The following is a 20,536-nucleotide window of genomic DNA, read 5'->3' on the forward strand; positions in this document are numbered from 1 at the left end:
CCCATCATGCTGCTGTGCCGACATTACTTCTTCGTCTTTGGAATTGATGGCGTTCACATTGGACGTTTACGTGCATCAGCGCCATCTACCGAGCTGGGTGCGAGTGGCGATATCCAAAAACGATCTCCACCACGTTGAATAGGAATATTCAGTAGTAGGAAGTAACAGTACAGATACTAAAATACTTCATCTAAGTATTGGTTTTAATTATATTCAACTAAAACTTGTTTAAGTAGCGCTATAGCGCTAAATTGCATACGTTATACGTTGTTTAACCCAACAAAGACCGAATGGAGTTCACCAGGATATTTTATTTTGTAATATAATTTAAACATGAACATTTATTTTAATGTAACACAGATTAAATGACATGTTTAAAAGATAGAAGCAAACATTAGTACACATACGCGCAAAACAACTGAATTTATGATTGTCCTGAGTCATTTTTATGTATATGATTGTCAATACTATCACAGTTACTTTGTGATATTCATGCGCAAAATGAGGTATGGAAGCAGAGATTTTAATTGACCAGTTTCATGGAGTTCTTGAGTTCCTTATTTATCTATGTTGTGTGTAATTTTCATATAATAAAGACCAGTTTTTATTCTCTAAAACACGACATCGTGTTCCTTTGTTGTGCTTTTGTCTTTGGCGCTGAGTCGAGACATTTGGACTTCAAATGTTTTGTCAAACGCGCTGTAGTTCACTTGAAACGCGCCTTTCTCGAGGGAGATGCACGACTCGAATCGGTGGCCCCACAGGATCTCATCCCCCGTGTAGGACGTCCTCGCCTGGCACGTCATACCTGCGGCGCAACAAAGCAGCAGAGGATCGAGAAAAGTTCACTTTACGGGGAAGAAAATGAACACGAGATAAATATTCAATTCCATTTCTGCCAGTAGATCCACATCAATCCTAAACACCAGACTTTTAAAATATAATTCTAACAAACCTGATGCTTCCACGATGCCCTCCAGGATGACGATGATCTCGAACGTCTCCCTCTCCAGACGCTCGGCGCCCACCTCCCAGAAGGGGCTGCTTTCATGGATGACGTGGGTGATGGTCTGGGGCTCCACCAGCAGCAGCCTGTCTGCCCCGGTGTCGTAGCCCAGATTGATCTCCGACTGCTCCAGCGGGATGAACTCGCCCTCTTTAGTCTGCCGGGACTTAATCAGCTTGGCTCGGATCTTGGCGTCCACCATGTGGCTCGCCCTCAGATCACCGATGCGGAAGAGCATGCACAGCTTCTCGTCCCGTTCGCAGACGACACAGTGCTTGCTGAAGATTAGCGTCTGGGCTCTCTGTTGCGGCCGGGAGATTTTAACAAACATGCATCCCACCATCAGAGCGTCGATGATGGAGCCGAGGATGGACTGGACCATCAGGATCACCGTGCCCTCGGGGCAGTTGGCCGTCACCGTCCTGGAGCCGTACCCGATGGTCCTCTGGCTCTCCAGGGACAGCAGCAGGGCCGAAAGGAAACTGTCAACGTTCTGAAAGCACGGCTGCCACTGGGGGTCGTGAACGTGCGCGATGTCGTCACGCAGCCAGGCGCCGAAGAGGTAGATCCCGCCGAAGGACACCCACGTGAGAATGTAGCACGTGCTGAAGATGAGAAGGAACCAGCGATATTTGAGGTCCACCAGCGTGGTGAAAATATCTGAGAGGAAGCGACTCTTGTCCGCGATAGGTCCCAGGTTGACCCTGCACTTGCCGTCCTTGGTGACGTAACGCTGGTGCAGGTTGCCGGTGGTGACGTGCAACGAGTGCTCGATGCCCAGCAGCTTGCAGCGCTTCTTGTGGCTCTTCGCGCTGCGTAGCTTCTCCGCCGAAGAGGCGGGAACGCTGCCGGTGGAGCCCCTCGACTGCCATCTGGAGCTGAAACGTTTGAGGTGTCTGCTGCGGTGGGAACGCTGACGTTTCGCCGTCTCTTCTGACGGTTCCTCACGAGCTGCTTGGATCGTGTGCTGCTGGGGAAGCTCGGTCAAAGTGAGTGCTTGAGAGGACTGACTGCAGGGACTCGTGGGATGGGAGGGACTTGCCATTTCTTGGGAAGGTGGGAGCGATGCGCGGTACCTGAAGTTGTGGATTAGAGAGGCTCTTCTTGTGATCATCGTGGAGGCAACAGTGGTTTTAGCTGCAAACTGAAACGACAGACAACAATGTACATTAACAAAATGCACAGAAATGACGAGTTCCACTTATCTTCTTCGGCGTGACGTTAAACATTTTTAAGTGTACCTTGTGAGTGTAGGGAGTGCAACGGTTCAATTTTGGCCGAGGTCTCGGCAGGTACGCAGGTAACCTTGAGTACCTGATGAAGCATCTAGTAGCAGAAACACAAAACCAAACCAGCCCAAATATGAACATAGACTGAACTTCACCTCGCCAAAATGGTTAATTCGATCCCAGACGAGTCCCCAATTTTTGCAACCTGGCCCAAGGCTTCGATAAAGGAGAGGAGACCACACGAGATGCCGCTGAAAATACATTTATTTTACCACAGCTTCCTCCCGTTTTCAAACATCCCCAACCTCGGGTACCCGAGGAAACATCTACAAGCATGAAACACAAACCAAAAAAACCTCACTTCACCAAAATGATGAATTTGATCCCGGACGAGCCCCCAATTTTTACAACACAGTTTAAGGCTTAATCAAAGGAGAGAAGCCACACACACACGAGTTGTAGCTAAAGATGAGTTATTTTTGCAGAACTAAAAGGGAAACCAAACACAGTGGAAGCCTAAAGGATAGAGGGGGACTGGCTGGTTTATTCAGTGCAACACTATATTGACTTTACGACTCTTCTGATTCATATTGTGCTGCCCCCTCGAAAAAAACCAAAAAAAACCCTGATGACTCCAGATACATGTGTATAGATCAGCCCGATTCGTCACGGCGCACAATGACATAAGGTTTAAGAATTTGAAGCTTCTCAGTCACTGCATTTTATTACACATGCAGGGATTATTGCTAATCCTCAAAATTAATCTGAGAAGCACCAAGGAGCTCGATGGCTTTGAAAAGATTACGACTGTGTTTTGCCTGAAGGCTTAGAGGAAGTATTGTCAATTCACTCATTCGCCTCTTGAGAACATGTTGAAACCGTGCCATGCTCGCTGCATGCATGACATGCAAAATGTGAACACATTTCTGACCACAAGTATGAGATGTGCGTGTTTGGTACAAATATAACTACTGATCAGATCCAATCTGATGGGCAGGAATTTAAAGAGAGGAAACAGGCAGTCACAACATTAATATCTATTTATTCTATTTCTGAGTGTTGTTGGATGAATGTAAGCATCTACTGCCTGAATTTGGGTGCAGAGGGAGTTATTTATTTTGACTTTGTTAAGTTAGAACCTCAAAATACCTGAAGTTACTGTAATTAAGCGGAATTGTACCAAAAGTGTTCAATCAATTATTCCTTCTTTTCCAGGAAACATGCTGTAAATTAAAATATTTAGAATAGATGAGTACTTTAATCAATAGGACATTTAATCACATACTATTTAAAAAATATAAATGCTATTTTTTAATAATAAAATTCTGTGGTTCCTGCTTTTCTTTCTTACATTACAACAGACTGAATGTTATTGTTTTTAAGTGTTGGTTAGACATCAAATATTTATTTATATATATCACCATGAAACCAAGACCACGGATTACTATTTTCTTATATAATTAATCAATTAGTCAAGAAAATTGTTTTATTTTGAGCCTGATTATTTGTAAATTGCACATCTGGAAAATAAAGTGTTAAGAACATAAATATGATGTACAACAGAGTATCATAATGCTAAAGTTTATAGTGGGAAACTGTAGAAACCAAGATTACTGTAATATTAACAACATAAGAAGATAAGCTGTGACATACCTGTGCTAAACATCCTTGAACAGCTGCTGGCCGACTGCAATTTCCTGGAAGTCGTTGGGTCGATGAAACGAAGGAGGAGACGGTGTCGAGTTCGCTGTCCAGCTGTTTGTTTCCGGCTGCTGCGTCATGAAATACTGACAATCCAGAGCAGCACGTGGCCACACCTCCTCTAATGTACAATAAGTCATCCTGATTTGAATTGCCCTTTTCTTAATATTAAGGCCTTAAGCTCTGTAATGGAAAACCTGCTTAACTTCTCTTGTATTTAATCAGTTCATCCTTCAGTCCGAGTGAACATTCGCGCCATATTTCAAGAAATTCCATCAAAGTGTTCCCAAGAATGGGATGTGTCACAGGTGACCTTGACCTCTGACCTCTGACCACCAAAACACAAGTACAAATAAACGTTTGTGCCAACGGAGCCAAAGGAAAGTGCCTCGAGGAATTCCAGTTCAAAGTCACCTTGACCTTTGACTCCCAACATTGAATGACTTCAACTTCGAGTCAAAGTGAACGTTTGTTTGAAAGAAAAACGCCCTCAATGCATTCTTGACATATTGCATTATATTACATTCAAGGCAAAAAAGTTGTTAAATCTGGTGTCTGGTGAGACATTCAAACTGCTCTACGGACGGACAACCGTTGGAGTTGTGAAGCTCAAAACAATTTATCAGCGTTTTAAAGCTGCGAGGTTTATCTATGATGTAAGCACGTGTCAACGGTGTTTGTGTAATTATTGTCACCGACAGAAACTGGAGCCAAGAAGAAAAAAGTTTGGAATAGGTTCAGAAAAGTAAAATGTTTTGGTTTATTTGGACGAGTAATAAATACATTATGGAAGAGTTCAGTTTTCAGGCTTGTACAGGAAGATTTTTTCATAATAAATGCGAGGTTGAGGTGATCGCGGGGAAGTTAGGGTTCAAATGTATTACAAATAATAATAAATGTAAGATCTTTAATGCATTCGTCACAACTTCATGGTCATTGTTTAAGTGCAAACATGTGTTACTGTAACATGTGAGACGACGTCAGGAACAAAACAATAAACTGAAAGCAGATGAAGTTTGATGAGCGGCGTGCAGCAGCGTTAACCCTGAACGTCAACACATGGCGAGTCAGCGGTTACACAACATCAGCTGTCAAAACCCGCCGAGCTGCACGCCCGAGGCGGCGGGACGCGGAGGGAAAGAAGCCTTCGTGTAATCTCTGCGGGACTAATTGGAGCTTCGACAACAGATTGATTACGATCAGCTTACGACACTGTTCAACCCACAAACATGGAAATGTGCGTATTTCATGTATATAACAGAAAATGGAAATGAGTGAATCGTGTTTTCCTCAAGAGGAAAAAGTGCTTCAGTATCTCCTCGGTGGTCTTTTTTTATTTTTTTATTCCAGGAGGTCTATTTGATTTTGGTCAGAGCCATGGCTCTCCGCTCTGTGTTCTGGAACAAAGCTCGGATCAGATTCTTCACCTCCGAGCTGGAGAACTCCAGCGCCAGCGGACCTTTACCGTCGGCCCACCTGAGGAGAGGAATCACAGCCCAATCAGACGATCACGGACATGACGGCCTCCGTGGCGGCGCTGTTCAGTTTCACAGTTTTATTGACATTGTTTTGAACAAAAATGTTTGATTTTGAAGCTTTTAAAAAAACAACAACTTTGAAGTGACTTTTTTGCAGTAAAGTTTTAGAATTTCTTTTTAACAACTCCTGAGTAATCTGTGCTGACTTCCTGTGATAATAATCCTGCTGCACATCCCAGAAATATTCTACTTATTATGTGTTTTTCTTTCTGTGTTGAACTCAGAGAACCATCACGAGGCCCAAAGTGATCAAATGTGTTTAAAAGCTGCGAATCTTTCCAGAACAAACCGTCTGTGACTGGAATATAGAAACAAAGAAAACATCTGCCTTCAAAATAAGAGCTTCAGATGCTTTTAAATCACATTCATTCAACACTAAAACAAAGTTCAGTCTCTTCCAGCTGGAAGTGGAGAAAACTCATTTAACATGTTCCTCAATCCATCATAAGACCACATTTCCCACAAACCCCATTACTTCCTGTTATTACATTAAGCCAGCAGCAGTTTGTTTTGATGGTGAGAGGAGAAGGGGGCGGAGCCTTGTTACTATAATGTCTAATCATAAACATTTAGGAACATTTACAGAATATCCCAATAAAGGGTTAAATTATTGTCCAGTGAGATGTCCTCAAAAACAGATTTAATAATGAAACGAAACCAATGAAAATAATCGATCTATCATTAAACAAATCACATCATCTTTCTACTGCAGAACAAATAAGATCAAATAAACCTATTAAGGAAATTTCTTTATAACTAATCCACTAATTTACTTCTTTTTTTTAATGTGATATTCATGCCACATTATAGATTGATATTTTATTGTGAAGTTTCCCTCCTACCTGTCGACGATCTCCTGCAGGTTGGCCCGCAGCACGATGACGAGCTCCTTGAAGGTGCTCCACTTCCTCACGTAGAGCGGCACCTCCTCCTGGTACTTCTTATTCCTGTTCTCCTCGGCCAGAGGGATGAAGACGAGCGGGCCTTCCTCGATGACGGTCTGGCACAGAGTGTGGAGGTGCTCCCCGTCCTCAGAGGAAATATCCTGCAGGAGGTTCAGTGACAAATAAAATCTTGTGTACCGAGTATGTAGCAGAGCGTCTTCATGTCTTACCAAAATAAGATTATTTCTATGTTTTATATTAACAAATATTATCAACTTGCATCAAAACTGAAACCAGTTATCAGATTCTACATTTCAAAAGGCTGAATTTGTCATCTGACCCATTATATTAGACTTTCCTTGATGTTTTCTCACCACAACTTTATTACTTAATCTCCATTGTTTGAATTACAGGTTTTATTAATGTGCGTTCAGAGATCAGAGCGTGTTTCTGCTGTAAGTGAACATTTGTGATTTCACCACGGACCTGAAAATGGAGCAGAGACGCATCAGATTTTGGTTCAAACTTTTGGAGAAGTGAAAATCTTGCCGGTTTACAGCAAAGTGTTCCATGTTGAAAGTTTTTCCCCAAAACTTTTGCCCAAAATTTTATGTTTCTCTGCTCCAGTTTCAAGTTTCCACGGTGACATCACAGATGTTCTCGTACCAGCGGTCGCGTTAATGTGGAACTCTGATGATGATGATGATCAAGAGACAACTCTAAATACTTCCTCGTGAAGGTCGTTGCTTCCTGCTGCTCCGTGTGCATCACCGTGCTGCGTTCAGGAACTCTCTCTGAACTTTAATAGACAAAGGACAAACCTCTAGCATCATGATTTTAGCGATGACTTCTGTGATGGCCGTGTTGAGGAGGTTGCCCATGGCTTTACAGTAGATGGTGACCGGGAGGACGTCCTGCCACACGGTGCCGAGCTGCTTCAGCTGATGAATGACCTGCAGATCGAGCAGACACAAAGAAGCAGCTGTGAAGAACGTTTTACAGCCGTCCGTCCAACGTTCACAGCTGGTGTTTTACTGCAACTATGAGACCGTTCATTTCCAGAGTGTCTCCTCCCACCTGTCTCACTGCTTTGCTGGCGGCGGTGTAGTTGTCTTTGTCATCCAGGTTGCAGAAGTTGTGAGCCGTTGAAAGTCTCTCCAACAGCTCGGCTCTCTGGACGTTCATCTGAGCTAAGAAGCACTTGGCACCTACAAGGAGGAGACAGAAAGGGTCACTTCTGCATTGGAACCATTTTTTAGACCTGGAAACTACAAACACTTTTATATCCAGTCTGTGGTTGTAACGGGAAAAGTACCTAACCAGGGGGAGGAGCTTAGAAAAGCTTTCGGAAGTTCCGCACACAAAAAAAGGGAACTCTGTGAAATAGTTCCTCCGGTCTGAAAACGCCTCGTGTGGCCGACAGCGGAAGCACCGCTGGCTTACCGAGCTTCTTGAACCCGGGCACCATGTCCACGAAGGTGGCCACGCCCTCACTGAGCGCCGGCGGCAGGTGGCTCCTGAAATGGTGCCCCAGCGTGAGCAGGTGGTGAGCCAGGTACATGCAGTTATTGTGCTGGATAGCGGCGAGGTGAGGGAACTTGAGGAGGTTCTCCCTGGACGGAGAAGAAGAGAAAACAGGAGTTTAGACCTGCAGGGGACGACGAGTTTGGTTTGTGTCGTGTGATGGAAACACACTTTTCTTACTTGTGGTACGTCGGTACGACATCATAGAAGAGCTGGAAGATATTTCTTACAGTGAAGAAGAGCTGTAACGTGCTGAGAAGAAGAAGAAGAAAAAGACCGATGAGATGATGGTCTGAGACGCCTCGACTTTTCCAGCACAAAAAATCCCCGCCGTTCTCGGAGCATTGAAACGCACCATTGCGTGGAGCTGCCGACAGCCTCGCACAGCGTGTTCAGAGCGAGCTCCATCAGCTGCTGCACCGACTCGCTGATGCGACAGGCCGGCAGGCGGAGGCTCCACGCAGACAGCTGCTTGGCGTTCTCCATCGTCGCCTCGTCCTTCGACGTCTCCTGCTTCACCTTCACCTCCGAGCTCGGAGACGGCAGCTTGGGGAGACGCAGCTTCGAGTCCGGCGTGATCTGACGGAGGCGTTTAAAAAAACAAGGATTAAAGAGGTTTTAAGAGACAAATGTGATGTAAAGTATTTTTCAAGGCTGTTATATTGTTAAAATATTGTTTGATCTTACATACCCGCACCGTGTTGTGCATCTTGGAGGTCATGAGCTTTCTCGCCGCCACGATGACGTCTTTGCACTTCTTGCTGGCGAAGTGACAGTTGACGTCGCGGGCGTACTTCAGCAGGTCGGTGGAGTCGCCCTGCAGATACTCCATCTTCTCCAGAGACTTCTCAAACTCCTCCGTCTCCTTTATCACCTGAAAAAATAAAATACAAAAAATAAACACACATTCATTAACAGACACGGATGTTAAAAAATGAATCTCTGAGGACGGGGAGGCAACAGGTGCGTACGGTGATGTACTTGTCCAGCTGGCTGCTGTTGGCAGGGATGGAGTAGACCAGGCACTCGTGGATGATGCACTGCGACAGCTCCTCCCAGATCAGCTCTCCCAAGACGGCAGACAGCTTTTTATCACCGATGGACACGTCTGGAAAAACAACAAAAAAACAACAGACCAGTGAGCTGACGCTGCAGCTCGGTCGGACAAAGTTTCTACCCATCATGCATTGCTGCGTACCGAGCAGGTGTGAGTGCAGCGTCTGCAGCACCAGCCGCAGTTTGCTGTAGACCTGCGAGGGACTGGAGCGCTCCTCCTCGTGGCTCTCCTCCAGACACTGCAGGGCGAGGACGGTGCCCTCCTCCGGCTGCTGCGTCTCCCTCACCGACAGAGACGCGAACATCACCAGCGGCTTCAGCATGTACTTCAGCAGCACCTGACCTGAAGGATAACACGGGTCACAGATCGTTTTATCCGTGTTTACGGAGCAGAATTTCCACACAAAAACCAAACCTTAAAAGACAGATTCATCAGCTGCTTCCTTACTGAACAGCTTGATCTTGTGCTGCAGTTGTCCCTGGACGGCAAGCGCCTGCAGGACGGCGTGCAGCAGAGCGGGCGGCTTGACTTCGCCGTCCTTCCTGCAGGCGTCGCTCAGGTTCAGCTCCACCTTCAGGAAGGACTTCACACCTGCAGGATCTGAGCGCACACCTCCGACCGTCACTAACAGAGCGAACGCTGCGATTTGAACAAACGAGCCGCTAGAGTGCTCGGGACGTCTGACCTTTGGAGGACGGCAGTCTCCAGATGACGAGGCGCTTCCACTCGCCCTCCAGGTGGTAAATCAGGTTCTCTCGCTGCACCGTCAGCTCGGAGCTCAGAGCGCTGATCAGAGGCAGCTGAGACGTCTTCCAGCCCTTCAGAGAGTCCAAAGTCTTCCTCGCCTGGAATAGAAACACAAAACAGAGAGCGATGAGGTCAGAGAACACGTCGCACTTTACCGTGTTCATGATCAGATTTCTCCCGTCACTTATTTTAACAGCAGGAAGTTTTCCAGTAGTTTGTCCTTATAAATCAGTCGTGCTTCGTGTTTCAACGGTTTTCTGCATGTTTCTGAAGGGCTGAGGTGATGTGGGCCGTTATCTGAATTAAAAACTCTGCATTTTAATGCAATTTTTGACTTTTATCTGCAAAATATTTATTGTATAATTGCACCATCTGCCATAAAAATATGAAAAATAATCCTTAATCAGTAGTAAAATAATGCTCAGTGAAGCTGTAGTGTCTGCGGTTAAAAAAAAAAACACACACTAATATTTTAACAATTCCCTCGTTTATTTATTTAACAGTATTTACTTCAGGTTTGTTTTGTTCTGCTGCCTGTTTACTAAAATCAAACAACAGCTCATTAAAGTGTCTTTTTTTTTTTTTTAAACCTCATGATGACGTAATGGTTTCAGTCAAGTTTAACGTTAATGCAGCAGGTGCGTTGTTGTGGAGGACTCGGTGGAACTAGTACGGTTGTTAAATGTCGTGGAAGAGGAGATTATTAGAGTTGGCGAACGGCCTGCATTTTCTGAGCTAAATTAAAGCTACTTAACCGACTCAGCGCAGCTTTAGACTCTTAATTAATCAAATCTCAACGTCTTGTGTCTGGAAAAACACAAGTGATTAGTTGTTTGTGGGGTTGGATGCGAGTCTCAGTGCCGTTGTTTCGGCTGACAGCCTGTCTGAAGGAGGACGTAGACGAGGTCGGGTGAGGTGACGGCATTTACCTTCACCAGCTGATCGGCTGCGTCCACGTACTTCTTCTCCTGCAGAGCTTTGTTGGACTCCTCCATCGCGTTAGAGAACTGAGTCACACAGAGGAAGACTTTTGTTAATTTACAGCCGACACAAAACCAACTCATTCAACTTATTTTGATTCATCACGAGAGAAAGAAACGGCAATAGAACATTTACAACGGTGCAAAATGTAAATAAAGACAGAATGCGATGGTTTACAAATGATTTAAATTTCACAGCATCACAGCTTTTGGAAAGAAGGTTGTAGGATTTACAGATGAAGAAAAATAACGCTCATTACAGCCGACTTAATAAACTGGGATCTCGTACCTCTTTCAGGTGTCCGAGCATCGACATGATGATGGTATTTTTCTCCAGCTGATGCTTCAGCTTCGTGTTTTCAGCCACAGCCACGTGGATGTTCTGCCGCACCTGAACGCGCACACACACACACACACACACACACACACACACACACACGCACACACACGCACACGCACACACACACACACACCTGTAAATCCACCTGCAGCAGAACTGAGCTCAGACCTGAACTAACTCTCACTTCATGCATTCTCTACCTCACTCTCGATGTAAGTTTTCAGATCATCCATTTCTTTGGAGACGGTGTCCACCTGCTGCATCAGCTCCTCGTATCCTTGCAGGCTCGGCAGGAAGTCAACATACTTCTTGTTTATCATGTCACATACTTCTTCCTGAAGAAGAACACACGAAGAAGACTCAGCTCTGATCATTCACTGAACGCGGCTAAACGTACAGACGCCGACGGTGCAGCAAATCCTTCACAATATTTCTGTTATTCTTTTAATATTATGACACGAACGATCTTTTTGTAATAACGACAGCTACATGCTGCCAACAGGTGACGGCGGCTTCAATCTGATGTAGTTTTGTTACAAAGGATCAGATAAACAACAACAACAACAGTCATGTTAGTGTTTATTAAACTATTTCTAAGGCAAACTGTTTCATTTATATCAACATATTAAAACTAAAACACCTATTTTGTTGGAACTGTTTGTTCTTTAAATGAATTTATTAATTATTCTTGTCAAATCTAATTTAATCTCTGCAGGTGTTATTTATCGATGCCAACCAATATTTAAGGCTTTTCTTGTTTTGCAGCACTAATACTTACAAACTCTTTTAGGCCTTTAAAAACAACTTAAAGGTGTTCTGACAACATTTATTCACAAAGATTGAGTCAGAAAACTTTCTTTGAGCAGCTGATCCTCTCACTTCTGGCCTGTTGGCCTGTTGGCCCTTCATGGAGGACTGAATTTGTTCAGTTTCTCTACAGATGTTCAGCCTCTACCTGTACTCTCTACAGATGTTCAGCCTCTAACTGTACTCTCTACAGATGTTCAGCCTCTGTCTGTACTCTCTACAGATGTTCAGCCTCTATCTGTACTCTCTACAGATGTTCAGCCTCTGTCTGTACTCTCTACAGATGTTCAGCCTCTACCTGTACTCTCTACAGATGTTCAGCCTCTGTCTGTACTCTCTACAGATGTTCAGCCTCTGTCTGTACTCTCTACAGATGTTCAGCCTCTGTATATCGACCTCGTGTCTTCTTTCCCTCCATCAGAGTAAATAAAGGATCCACGTCGCCCAGCTGTCAGCAGCGAGGCTAGCTAACTGTCCTGCTAACCAAAGTGCTGTAAACTTGCTGAAAAGTCTCTTCTGTACCATCTAACGGTCTGGTTACGTGTTTGTCAGCAGCTGAGTGTTACTAGTTAGTGAGAACTAGTGAAGGTTAGTTAACAGTCTGAAGATCAGAGAGGCTAGCAGCTAACGCTAGTTCAAACTTTACCTAGCGTACCGTTCGCTAATGCTAATGCTAGCTCGCGTGTTACCTTCGTATCTTCCACCTTGCGCGACATTTTGCTGATTTTACTGCACAGATCTTCTTTCTCCAGTTTTCCGGAGCTGGCGAGCACTTCGGTGACGAACGACGACATCGCTGCTCGACGTTAGTGGAGTTTAACGGAAACTGAACCTGACAACTTATAACAAACAACAGCGACCCGCCACGCGCCCTGATTGGCTGCGGAATGACGTCACTCACTGGACCCGCCCCCCCCGACTCTTCTTCTTCTGTTGTTTAATGGCGGGCGGCATCTACCGTTTAAGTTGCATTACCGCCAACTACTATGTTGGAGTGTTCCGTTTATTATCCCAGTATTTAAATAAAAAATTAATAAAATAAAATAAAATAAGGTTTTATATTTTCTGTCCACAATGTTAAATAAATTCATTGGATTAACAGCTCACTCCACACTTCTTTAGTTTCTTCGTGAGTTGTTCTCGATGTGTTCTGCATTTACGTCGAAACTTTATGACTTCATGAAATCAAAGGTCGCAAAGTGTGATAAAAGTCTGCTGTACAAAATACAAAATTACTAATATTTATAATTTTTATAATTATCAATTAAGATTACTAAATTCTTTTGTTCAGCCAAGTACATTTCAGACATTGTGTAAGATTCCCAAATAGGTCAGTAGGTGGTTATTATTTATATTATTATTATTATTTATGATCATTCATAATAATAATAAAGGGGAAAGTTAACTTGTTCATACTCCAACACAGTAGGTGGCGGTAATTCACCTTAGCGTTGAATGCTACACACAATTAAAAGAAGAAGAAGAACGACTCTAGTCTCTATGGCAACGATAGCTATCTATTCGCTGCGTTTTGCTGTTCTTGTTACAGCTGCTAGAACTTTTTTTATTTCCGTTTCTATTTTTGCTGCTTAGATTAGCAAACGCTATAAAAAGCTAGATAACAATTTACTGACGCGCGAAGCGTAAAAGACGCGAGAAATCAGCTGCGTGCTAACTGTGGCTAACGAACAGAGCTTGAAACGTCACGTCGTGGATGTTTTGGTAAATATTCATGGCGGACTGCTGGAACACGGACACCGGGGAGGCGGTGTATCGGTCGCGGGATGCTGTCAAAAACCTGAGCGTCAGGTGAGTTTATCTAGAAAAGACCTGCGTGTTCCGGTCGTTTTGTTGTTGTTTTGTCCGGTCAGTGTCAGACTCGTTTGTTGACCTCCTCCAGGGTCCGGATAGAGAGGGTGACCTCCACCGCAGTCCTCTCTCAGCACCTCCAGCAGCAATTCCTGTCCCAGCCGAACCGAGGGGACATCGAACTGGACACCCTCCCATCGCAAGGACAGACAGGTGGGGGTCCTTTCAGTGAAAATAACAGTCCTCAGAAAGCATCTCGGGTGGATTTATCCTTTAAAAGCACGTTCTGATAGTATTGATGGTATTTCTGCTCCTCTGTCAGCAGGTGATCACGAGGAGGAGCTGGTGGTGGGCTGGCAGGAGAAACACTTCAGTCAGGTACCGTTTCAAGTGTTTAGTCCCACAGTGACCTTGACCTTTGACCTTTGCACCCCAAAATCGAATCAGTTCATCTTTGGCATCCAGTGAATGTTTTTGGCAAGTTTGACCAAATTAACCCCGTCGGGGCGTTCTTGGCGAAGGAGCTGAAAACATGACGTGCTCCCTGTCTGCGGTTCCAGTACGAGATGGAGCTGTTCCAGAGCGAGGCGGCGTGTCAGACCCCTCTGGACCGGCAGTACCACGCAGAGGTCACGGCCCTCGGCAGAACCAGGGGCCGCCGGAACCGCCGGATCTTCACGTACACCGATCACGACCGCTACACCAACTGTCTCCCTCTCCACCAACTGGCAGGCTATACTTTTACTCCAATACATTTGTTTATAACTTTTAAGATTACAGTTTTTATCCCCTTGCTGTCCAGTAAAAAACACATTTACAAATTTACTGTTACTTTTCATACTTTAGGTACATTTTACTGATAATAGTTACAGATTTTTACTCCCTATGATGGACTCAGAGTATTTCTTCTGTACTTTTACTTCAGTAAAGGACCTGAATACTTCGTCCATAAAAATGCCAGGCAGGTGTTTGAAAAAGGAAAAACTGTTTATAGTCATTATTTTTTTTTATTATTAAGAACCTCTATAAAATGACCAAAACCTTGCTGAATACTTTCTGTCTTTGCTCTTTTAAATCTGTGATAACTGATGATTTTATACTTCCTGCTGTTTCACATGAACACAACAGGAAGCAGCTTTTTTATCAAACCGTGTTTGAAAGTCGCGGGTTTTTTCCGACCCTAAAAGCAGAACTCCGGCGACCTGCTGACCCCGACCGGCTCCGGCCCGACCTTCCTGGCCGAGAGGATGGCCAGCGTGAGACACCGGCGGCAGGACCGACGCACCATGTGGGTGAAAAACCGGCTGCTTCTGTTTTCACCATCCAGCGATCGACCTCGAATCTGTGTTTCCTCTAAAGTCTCGGCTTCACAGGGACAGCAGCGTCCACAAGTCCAAGATCATCAACTGGGAGCCCACAGAGGAGTTTGTGAAGAGCAGCCATGTGGTGAATAACGCCATGCAGACCATGCACATCATGGGGGACCTGGGCCCCAACGGGAGGTGAGACCGAGTCCCTCGTTCAGAGATTTAAATGTCTGAGGAGTTTCCAGGAAGCTGACGGCGTCTCTGCTTCTCTCAGACTGGGTCAGAAGGAGAACGAGTGTCTGCTGGTCACCATCAAAACAGACGGCAACGGGACAGTCGTCATGAAACCGGACTTCAACGCCGGCAAAGAGCCCTACAGGCCAGTTCACGCATGTTTTCTGTTTTTAACGTTTGAAGCCGTGTTATGAATTTTCAGCGACGCCAGCAGCTAAAAGTTTTGCTACTTTGATCCAGATTGAGATAAATCGACAAATATTTGTTGTTTTCACAATAAAAGGAAAAGAAATAGGACTTTACAGAAAGGATAGAAACATAGAACCGGATGAAATCCCGTCTGCAGGATCGTCTCGGGTGGCGAGAAGCGGGAAGTCTGGCGTCTCAGGGTGGAGAACGTGTCCACCGCCATGAAGCCCGAGGAGAAGGACCGCGAGCACAACATGTACAAAGACGTGAGTTCACCGTCGTCACGGCGTCAAGATGTTTCATGTTCAGGTGAAGATGGAGTTCAAATGTCTCTTTTCTCGGTGTCCAGCTGTACATGAGGCACAAGGAGTACCTGAGCAGCCTCGTCGGACAGGACTTTGAGATGGTGAGAGTTTGGTTCATCAGATCTCAAGATAGTTTATTATTGTATATCAGGCTTCTCTCTGCTTTCTCAAGGCCTCAGGTGCATTTGGTGGGCAGTTATTTAAATAAAAACAACACTTTTCATAGTAATTTTGGACTTTTATCATCACAAAATGTATTTAAAAATGCTCTTTCTACCATGAAGATCATAATCATCAAACTTTGGTGAAACTAAGCTCAGAGTAAAGCTGTAGTAGCTGAGTGTTATAATGGTGGAAAAACCCTCATATATGACAACAAGTACACTTACACATCAGTCCCTCCAGGAAATCACCACCTTACAATCACAGGAATTCACGCAAATTCAAGGAATCTTTTCAATATTTTGCAGCAGCTTGCAAATTTTTGAAAAATTCCTACAATTTTTCCATAAAAAAAAACGTCGTGAACAGAAGCTCTGTTGAAAGTATTACGACATAAAGTCGCCTTTCAAAAATAAAACTGACTTTATTACCAAAACTAACTGTTCATTTCCAACCATCAAGGCTCCGCCCCTTCTCCTCCCACCATCAAAACAAACTGCTTTGTGGGAAATGTGGTTTTATGATGGAATGAGGAACATGTTAAATGAGTTTTCTCCACTTCCAGCTGGAAGAGACTGAACCAAGTTTATTTATGGAAATATAATTTGGACTTTATTCTCGACATTTTGACTTTTTCCTCAAGCGTCAATTTTTTTTTTTTAAATCCTCTAAAATCTGCTTCTCTTTTCCTCCTACGAGACATAAATGTATGTTTCTGTGAATGCTGTTACGTGATGTTTAAAATGCAGAATAACATCCGTTAAATGCAGCAAGAAAACTGTCGTTAAACGTTCTGGTGTCTCTACTGCAGCCTCCCATCGGTGTTCTTCGCTACCTGCTGAACGGAGAGATCGGTGAGTTCATCGCTTCGCTTCTTTCATACGGAAACAAACCCTCTGTAGCGTTTAAATCTCCTCCTCCTCCTCCTCCTCCTCTTTCTCCTCCTCCCCTCCTCTTCTGTCCAGTCTCAGCTGAAGGCTTCGAGTACAACGACCTGTACATCCACTTCTTCATGGAGCTGCCCAACAGTGAGTCTCCTGCAGCGCATCAAACTACTTCCTTCAGGTTTACGTGTCGCTGCTTCAGTTCGTGTTGTTCTGTTCGGTCAGATTGGTCCAGTTTGGCGTTCCAGCCGCTGTCGGGCGTCACCCAGACCTGCCGGACCAGAACCTCCGGGAAGGTTTGTATGTAACGGTCCGACTCTTTGACGTCAGAGATGCTGATGTGGGTTAAACCCTGGACTGTCCTCTGCTCTCAGGAGAACGTGGCTCTCTTCAGCTTCCCCTTCACCTTCGAGGCCTTCTACATGAGCGAGAGGGAGAGCGAGGGTCGGTGTCAGCCTCTACGTCCATTTCTTTGAAAGGATCTACCGACTTTACAGGAGCTTTTTTCTTCTTCTGGTTTCAGCCGCGGTTCTTCAGTGGCCGGTTCTGTACTTCAAGGTTCTGTCTCTGGACTACTGGCAGCGCTACCGGACCGAAGGCTACGGATACCTGCTGTTTCCCGCCCTGCCGGGTACCACGTTCATTCATTCAAATCAAGGCGGCAATAGATTCATGTCCTGTTTATCAGGATTCTTTTTTTAATCCTTTCTTTTTTTCTGTTAGATGTCAGAAAAATAGTGAGAAAGTTAAAGACAAACAGAAAATCTTTTAGATTTTGCTTTAAAATTACTGAAATTATTAATTGACTATCAGAGAAGTTTATTATCTGTCAATCAGAAGATATTTTGGGTATTTATAGGAAAATTCTTGGTTTTATTTTGCCTTTATTAAATGTTGTGTGTGTGTGTGTGTGTGTGTGTGTGTGTGTGTGTTCTCCAGGTAAACACACAGTAACGTGTCACACCTGGAGACCCCTCCAGACGGGGACGTTCTCCGCTCTGAGGCGCTTCTTCATCGGAGGCTCTCCGGAGCTCGAGGACCACAGCTACGTCCGAGTGCCGGGAACCTTCAAGGTGCGTCTGACTCTCTGCAGAGGATGAACGGCTCCACATTATTATTATTATTATTATTATTATTATTATTATTATTATTATTATCATTATTACTTTTTATTTTAGCAGGAAACTAATGTAAATAAACAGAAGCTCTTGAATTTTCTTCCAACTGAATCTGCAAAGAAAAAAAGGATGAAAACAATAAAGTCTTCTGAACAAACTGCAGCTGATTATAAATCAAATAACTGTAATTACACAAAGGTTATTATCGTCTCTTTAGATTAGAATAAATTCTGTGCGTGCTGGAAACCTCCATATAAAAAATGTTCAAGCCAATTTTGTAAATCTTTTTTACCCTCAGTAACGTTTCCATTTCGTCTCACGCTAACGGTGATATTGATTCGTGACATTTTATTGTGAGGCGTCCATGTTTTTGCTGCAGGGAGACAGACTGAGTCGCTTCGGCTTCTGCACTGAAACCACAGGAAGTGTGACCTTTAACCTTCACTGCATGCAGCAGGCCAGGTGAGTGCAGGTGTTGGAACTATGAATTGTTGGCATCCAACTTTCTACGAATTATTTCTTTCATCATCATCATGATAACCATAAATACGGTGCGGTCGATTATGTTTCAGGGCCTTCGTCGACGCCACCATGTTGAAGAAGAGGAGGCAAAAGGTTTTCGACCAGCTGGGAGGGTTCAGTCAGCAGGGAGCCGTCTGCACCGTCCTCGGTAGAGTTTGTCTTCATAACTTCGATAACGTCTGAGGAAAATGTTCATCTTCCCAACGGCTTCATCTTTTCCCTTCTGTGACTTTTTATTTCCTGCGTTACGTTCTTTTACGTTAGCGTGCTAATTTGTTAGCCTCTGCGGCTTCTAGACGCCCGTCCATGTCACCGTTGCCTAGCAACACAGTTGTTGCTGTTGTTTTAACGACTTAACCGCTTGACTGCAGAGCAACAGTCAGTTTCAAGATCCACTGAGCTCCAGTTCTGGTAGTTTAAAGATCAGTTTCAGAATAAATGAGTGAAATGAATGAAAGTTGGTTCCAGAATATTTAAGACGTGGAGCCAAAATATGAGCAGAAAAAAAACGAGGTGAACAGTCACACTTTTAAGCCAATAGTCTGTCAGTTTGTTTCAAATTTTTTACCTGTGTTGTTTTCTACTATGTATGTATTTATTTGCATGTTTCCTTCTCCGCCAGAGGCCTTCCAGAGAGCCCGCAGAAAGATGCAAGAGGCCCGAGAAAGTCTTCCGAGAGACCTCATCAACGGCACCTCGCAGCTCCAGAACGAGTCGTCGGCGTAGGTGCGAAACATGAAGACTGTGACAAGCTGTCGGTTTATCACAGCTGCTACAGTGAAGGTTTACAATAGAAGTGATATCACCAGCAGCTGTGGAACCAGGACTGAGAGAAAACCGTGTCTGAATGCTTTACTCTGTTTGTACATCACGCTGGATGTTGTGAGGAGAAAGAATTCTGTTACAATATGAATTTATGTGGTAATTGATAAGAAGGGATGCTTTTGTTTGCGTAAACGGTGTCATTTTTTGAGTTATAGACAGTAAATCTTGTGAAAACATGTAATAGAATGTAAACTACTTTAAAAAATTGAGACTGTATATTTTCCACAGGTTATTTGCTGCAATATGAACATTTTATATGAACTTTTTACCCTTATTTTTTTGTCTATTTTTACGAATATTATTGGTGCTAGTTTCATTCAAAATTTCTTACAAAATTATTCTTGCACTACATATTTTTATATATAAGGTTTGTATAGAGGATCTACTGGATGGATGTATTTGTGGCTCATTATGGGGTTAAATATTTACATCTTGATTTAATTAAGAGAGAAACACTGACGGACATGTTGGATGTTGTTTAAAGTCAAACACGACCTGAATAATCAGCAGGTTTTCATACAGCCGACAATTTCATACTAAAGTAGAACCAACACGACTATCACGACTGTTACATTTCCAAAACAAAATAAATGATGATTTTTTTTTAACTTTTCATATTTGAATTATTTTTGATTCTCCAGTTTCCTGTCAGTCAGAACATCCCAGGTCCCAACCAAGACTCTTCTGTCGTGTTGCATTCAAAACTGTGGGAAACTAGGGTGCCATAACTAATCACGCCCTTACCACGAACTATCTCGGCCACATTCAAGAAACAAAGAGGAGGATTTTTTTTACATTTGCTTTCGAGAAAAAAAGTCCGAATTCTGTTGAAGTAAGAATTTTGAGAATAAAGTTGACATTAGCAGCTGTAATTATCCACTAAGTACACCTTATACTTGTACCTACTGTACATACACAGGATGTTTTTACAGTATAAACGAATATTATTCCACAGAAGTGACATGAACTATATAGTATATTGCACATTAGTGATAAAGAAGATCTACTGTATGAATATATAAAATATGTTATAAAGAGACTGATATACATATATTAAAGACTAAAGAAAATGTATAATCTATAATATTGTATATTTAGTATGCAGTGTACATCTATGTAATACATAAATATAGTAATATAATAATAGATATAGTTTGAAATATTATCTAAATAATGTAAATAAATACATTATACGTATACATAATGCCTTCTTTACTACTCGTACATCCAAACTATATAAAATCTAACAAGACTGTTTTATAAAGTGATGAATTTGTCTGTCAACACATCCCGGTGTGCACAATACTTCCGTAGAATATCGCCTCAAGCGGGAAGTATTCCAGTTTCCGGTGACCGTGAACGCACCGC

General features: G+C 43.6%; 3 protein-coding genes across 6 annotated transcripts; 1 reads left to right on the forward strand and 2 right to left on the reverse strand.

Moving 5' to 3' along the window:
- Positions 1–375: 375 nt before the first annotated feature.
- On the reverse strand, positions 376–2,479 carry LOC138627355 (G protein-activated inward rectifier potassium channel 3-like). The gene is made up of 3 exons (XM_069709627.1): positions 2,248–2,479; positions 956–2,150; positions 376–808 (listed from the first exon to the last, which is right to left on the reverse strand). The coding sequence occupies exons 1-3, from the start codon at positions 2,374–2,376 to the stop codon at positions 612–614; spliced, it is 1,521 nt and encodes a 506-aa protein (XP_069565728.1). The 5' UTR covers positions 2,377–2,479; the 3' UTR covers positions 376–611.
- Positions 2,480–4,661: 2,182 nt separating this feature from the next.
- On the reverse strand, positions 4,662–12,798 carry zw10 (zw10 kinetochore protein). 2 transcript variants are annotated; one of them, XM_069709614.1, is made up of 16 exons: positions 12,503–12,798; positions 11,261–11,341; positions 10,956–11,057; positions 10,616–10,693; positions 9,625–9,784; positions 9,387–9,539; positions 9,081–9,281; positions 8,854–8,990; positions 8,574–8,756; positions 8,238–8,461; positions 8,063–8,134; positions 7,802–7,971; positions 7,436–7,566; positions 7,180–7,311; positions 6,317–6,519; positions 4,662–5,412 (listed from the first exon to the last, which is right to left on the reverse strand). In XM_069709614.1, exons 1-16 carry the CDS (start codon positions 12,605–12,607, stop codon positions 5,292–5,294), a joined length of 2,253 nt encoding a protein of 750 aa, XP_069565715.1. In that variant the 5' UTR covers positions 12,608–12,798; the 3' UTR covers positions 4,662–5,291. The 2 variants fall into 2 exon arrangements, with proteins under 2 accessions (XP_069565715.1, XP_069565714.1); XM_069709613.1 differs by having other exon boundaries at positions 11,207–11,341.
- Positions 12,799–13,308: 510 nt separating this feature from the next.
- On the forward strand, positions 13,309–19,774 carry mks1 (MKS transition zone complex subunit 1). Of its 3 annotated transcripts, none has more exons than XM_069709615.1 (18): positions 13,309–13,622; positions 13,714–13,835; positions 13,945–14,000; positions 14,183–14,350; positions 14,810–14,910; positions 14,996–15,124; positions 15,204–15,308; positions 15,510–15,618; positions 15,702–15,758; positions 16,631–16,673; positions 16,785–16,847; positions 16,929–16,999; positions 17,078–17,147; positions 17,227–17,334; positions 17,643–17,776; positions 18,201–18,283; positions 18,394–18,491; positions 18,966–19,774. In XM_069709615.1, exons 1-18 carry the CDS (start codon positions 13,546–13,548, stop codon positions 19,067–19,069), a joined length of 1,698 nt encoding a protein of 565 aa, XP_069565716.1. In that variant the 5' UTR covers positions 13,309–13,545; the 3' UTR covers positions 19,070–19,774. The 3 variants fall into 3 exon arrangements, with proteins under 3 accessions (XP_069565716.1, XP_069565720.1, XP_069565717.1); XM_069709619.1 differs by having other exon boundaries at positions 14,813–14,910; XM_069709616.1 differs by having other exon boundaries at positions 13,310–13,622; positions 13,948–14,000.
- Positions 19,775–20,536: the final 762 nt, after the last annotated feature.

This window comes from Brachyistius frenatus, unplaced genomic scaffold (assembly GCF_029030835.1).
Source record: "Brachyistius frenatus isolate BFR_SWC_R1_liver_20210118 unplaced genomic scaffold, ASM2903083v1 Contig_84, whole genome shotgun sequence".
Lineage (NCBI taxonomy): Eukaryota > Metazoa > Chordata > Actinopteri > Embiotocidae > Brachyistius > Brachyistius frenatus.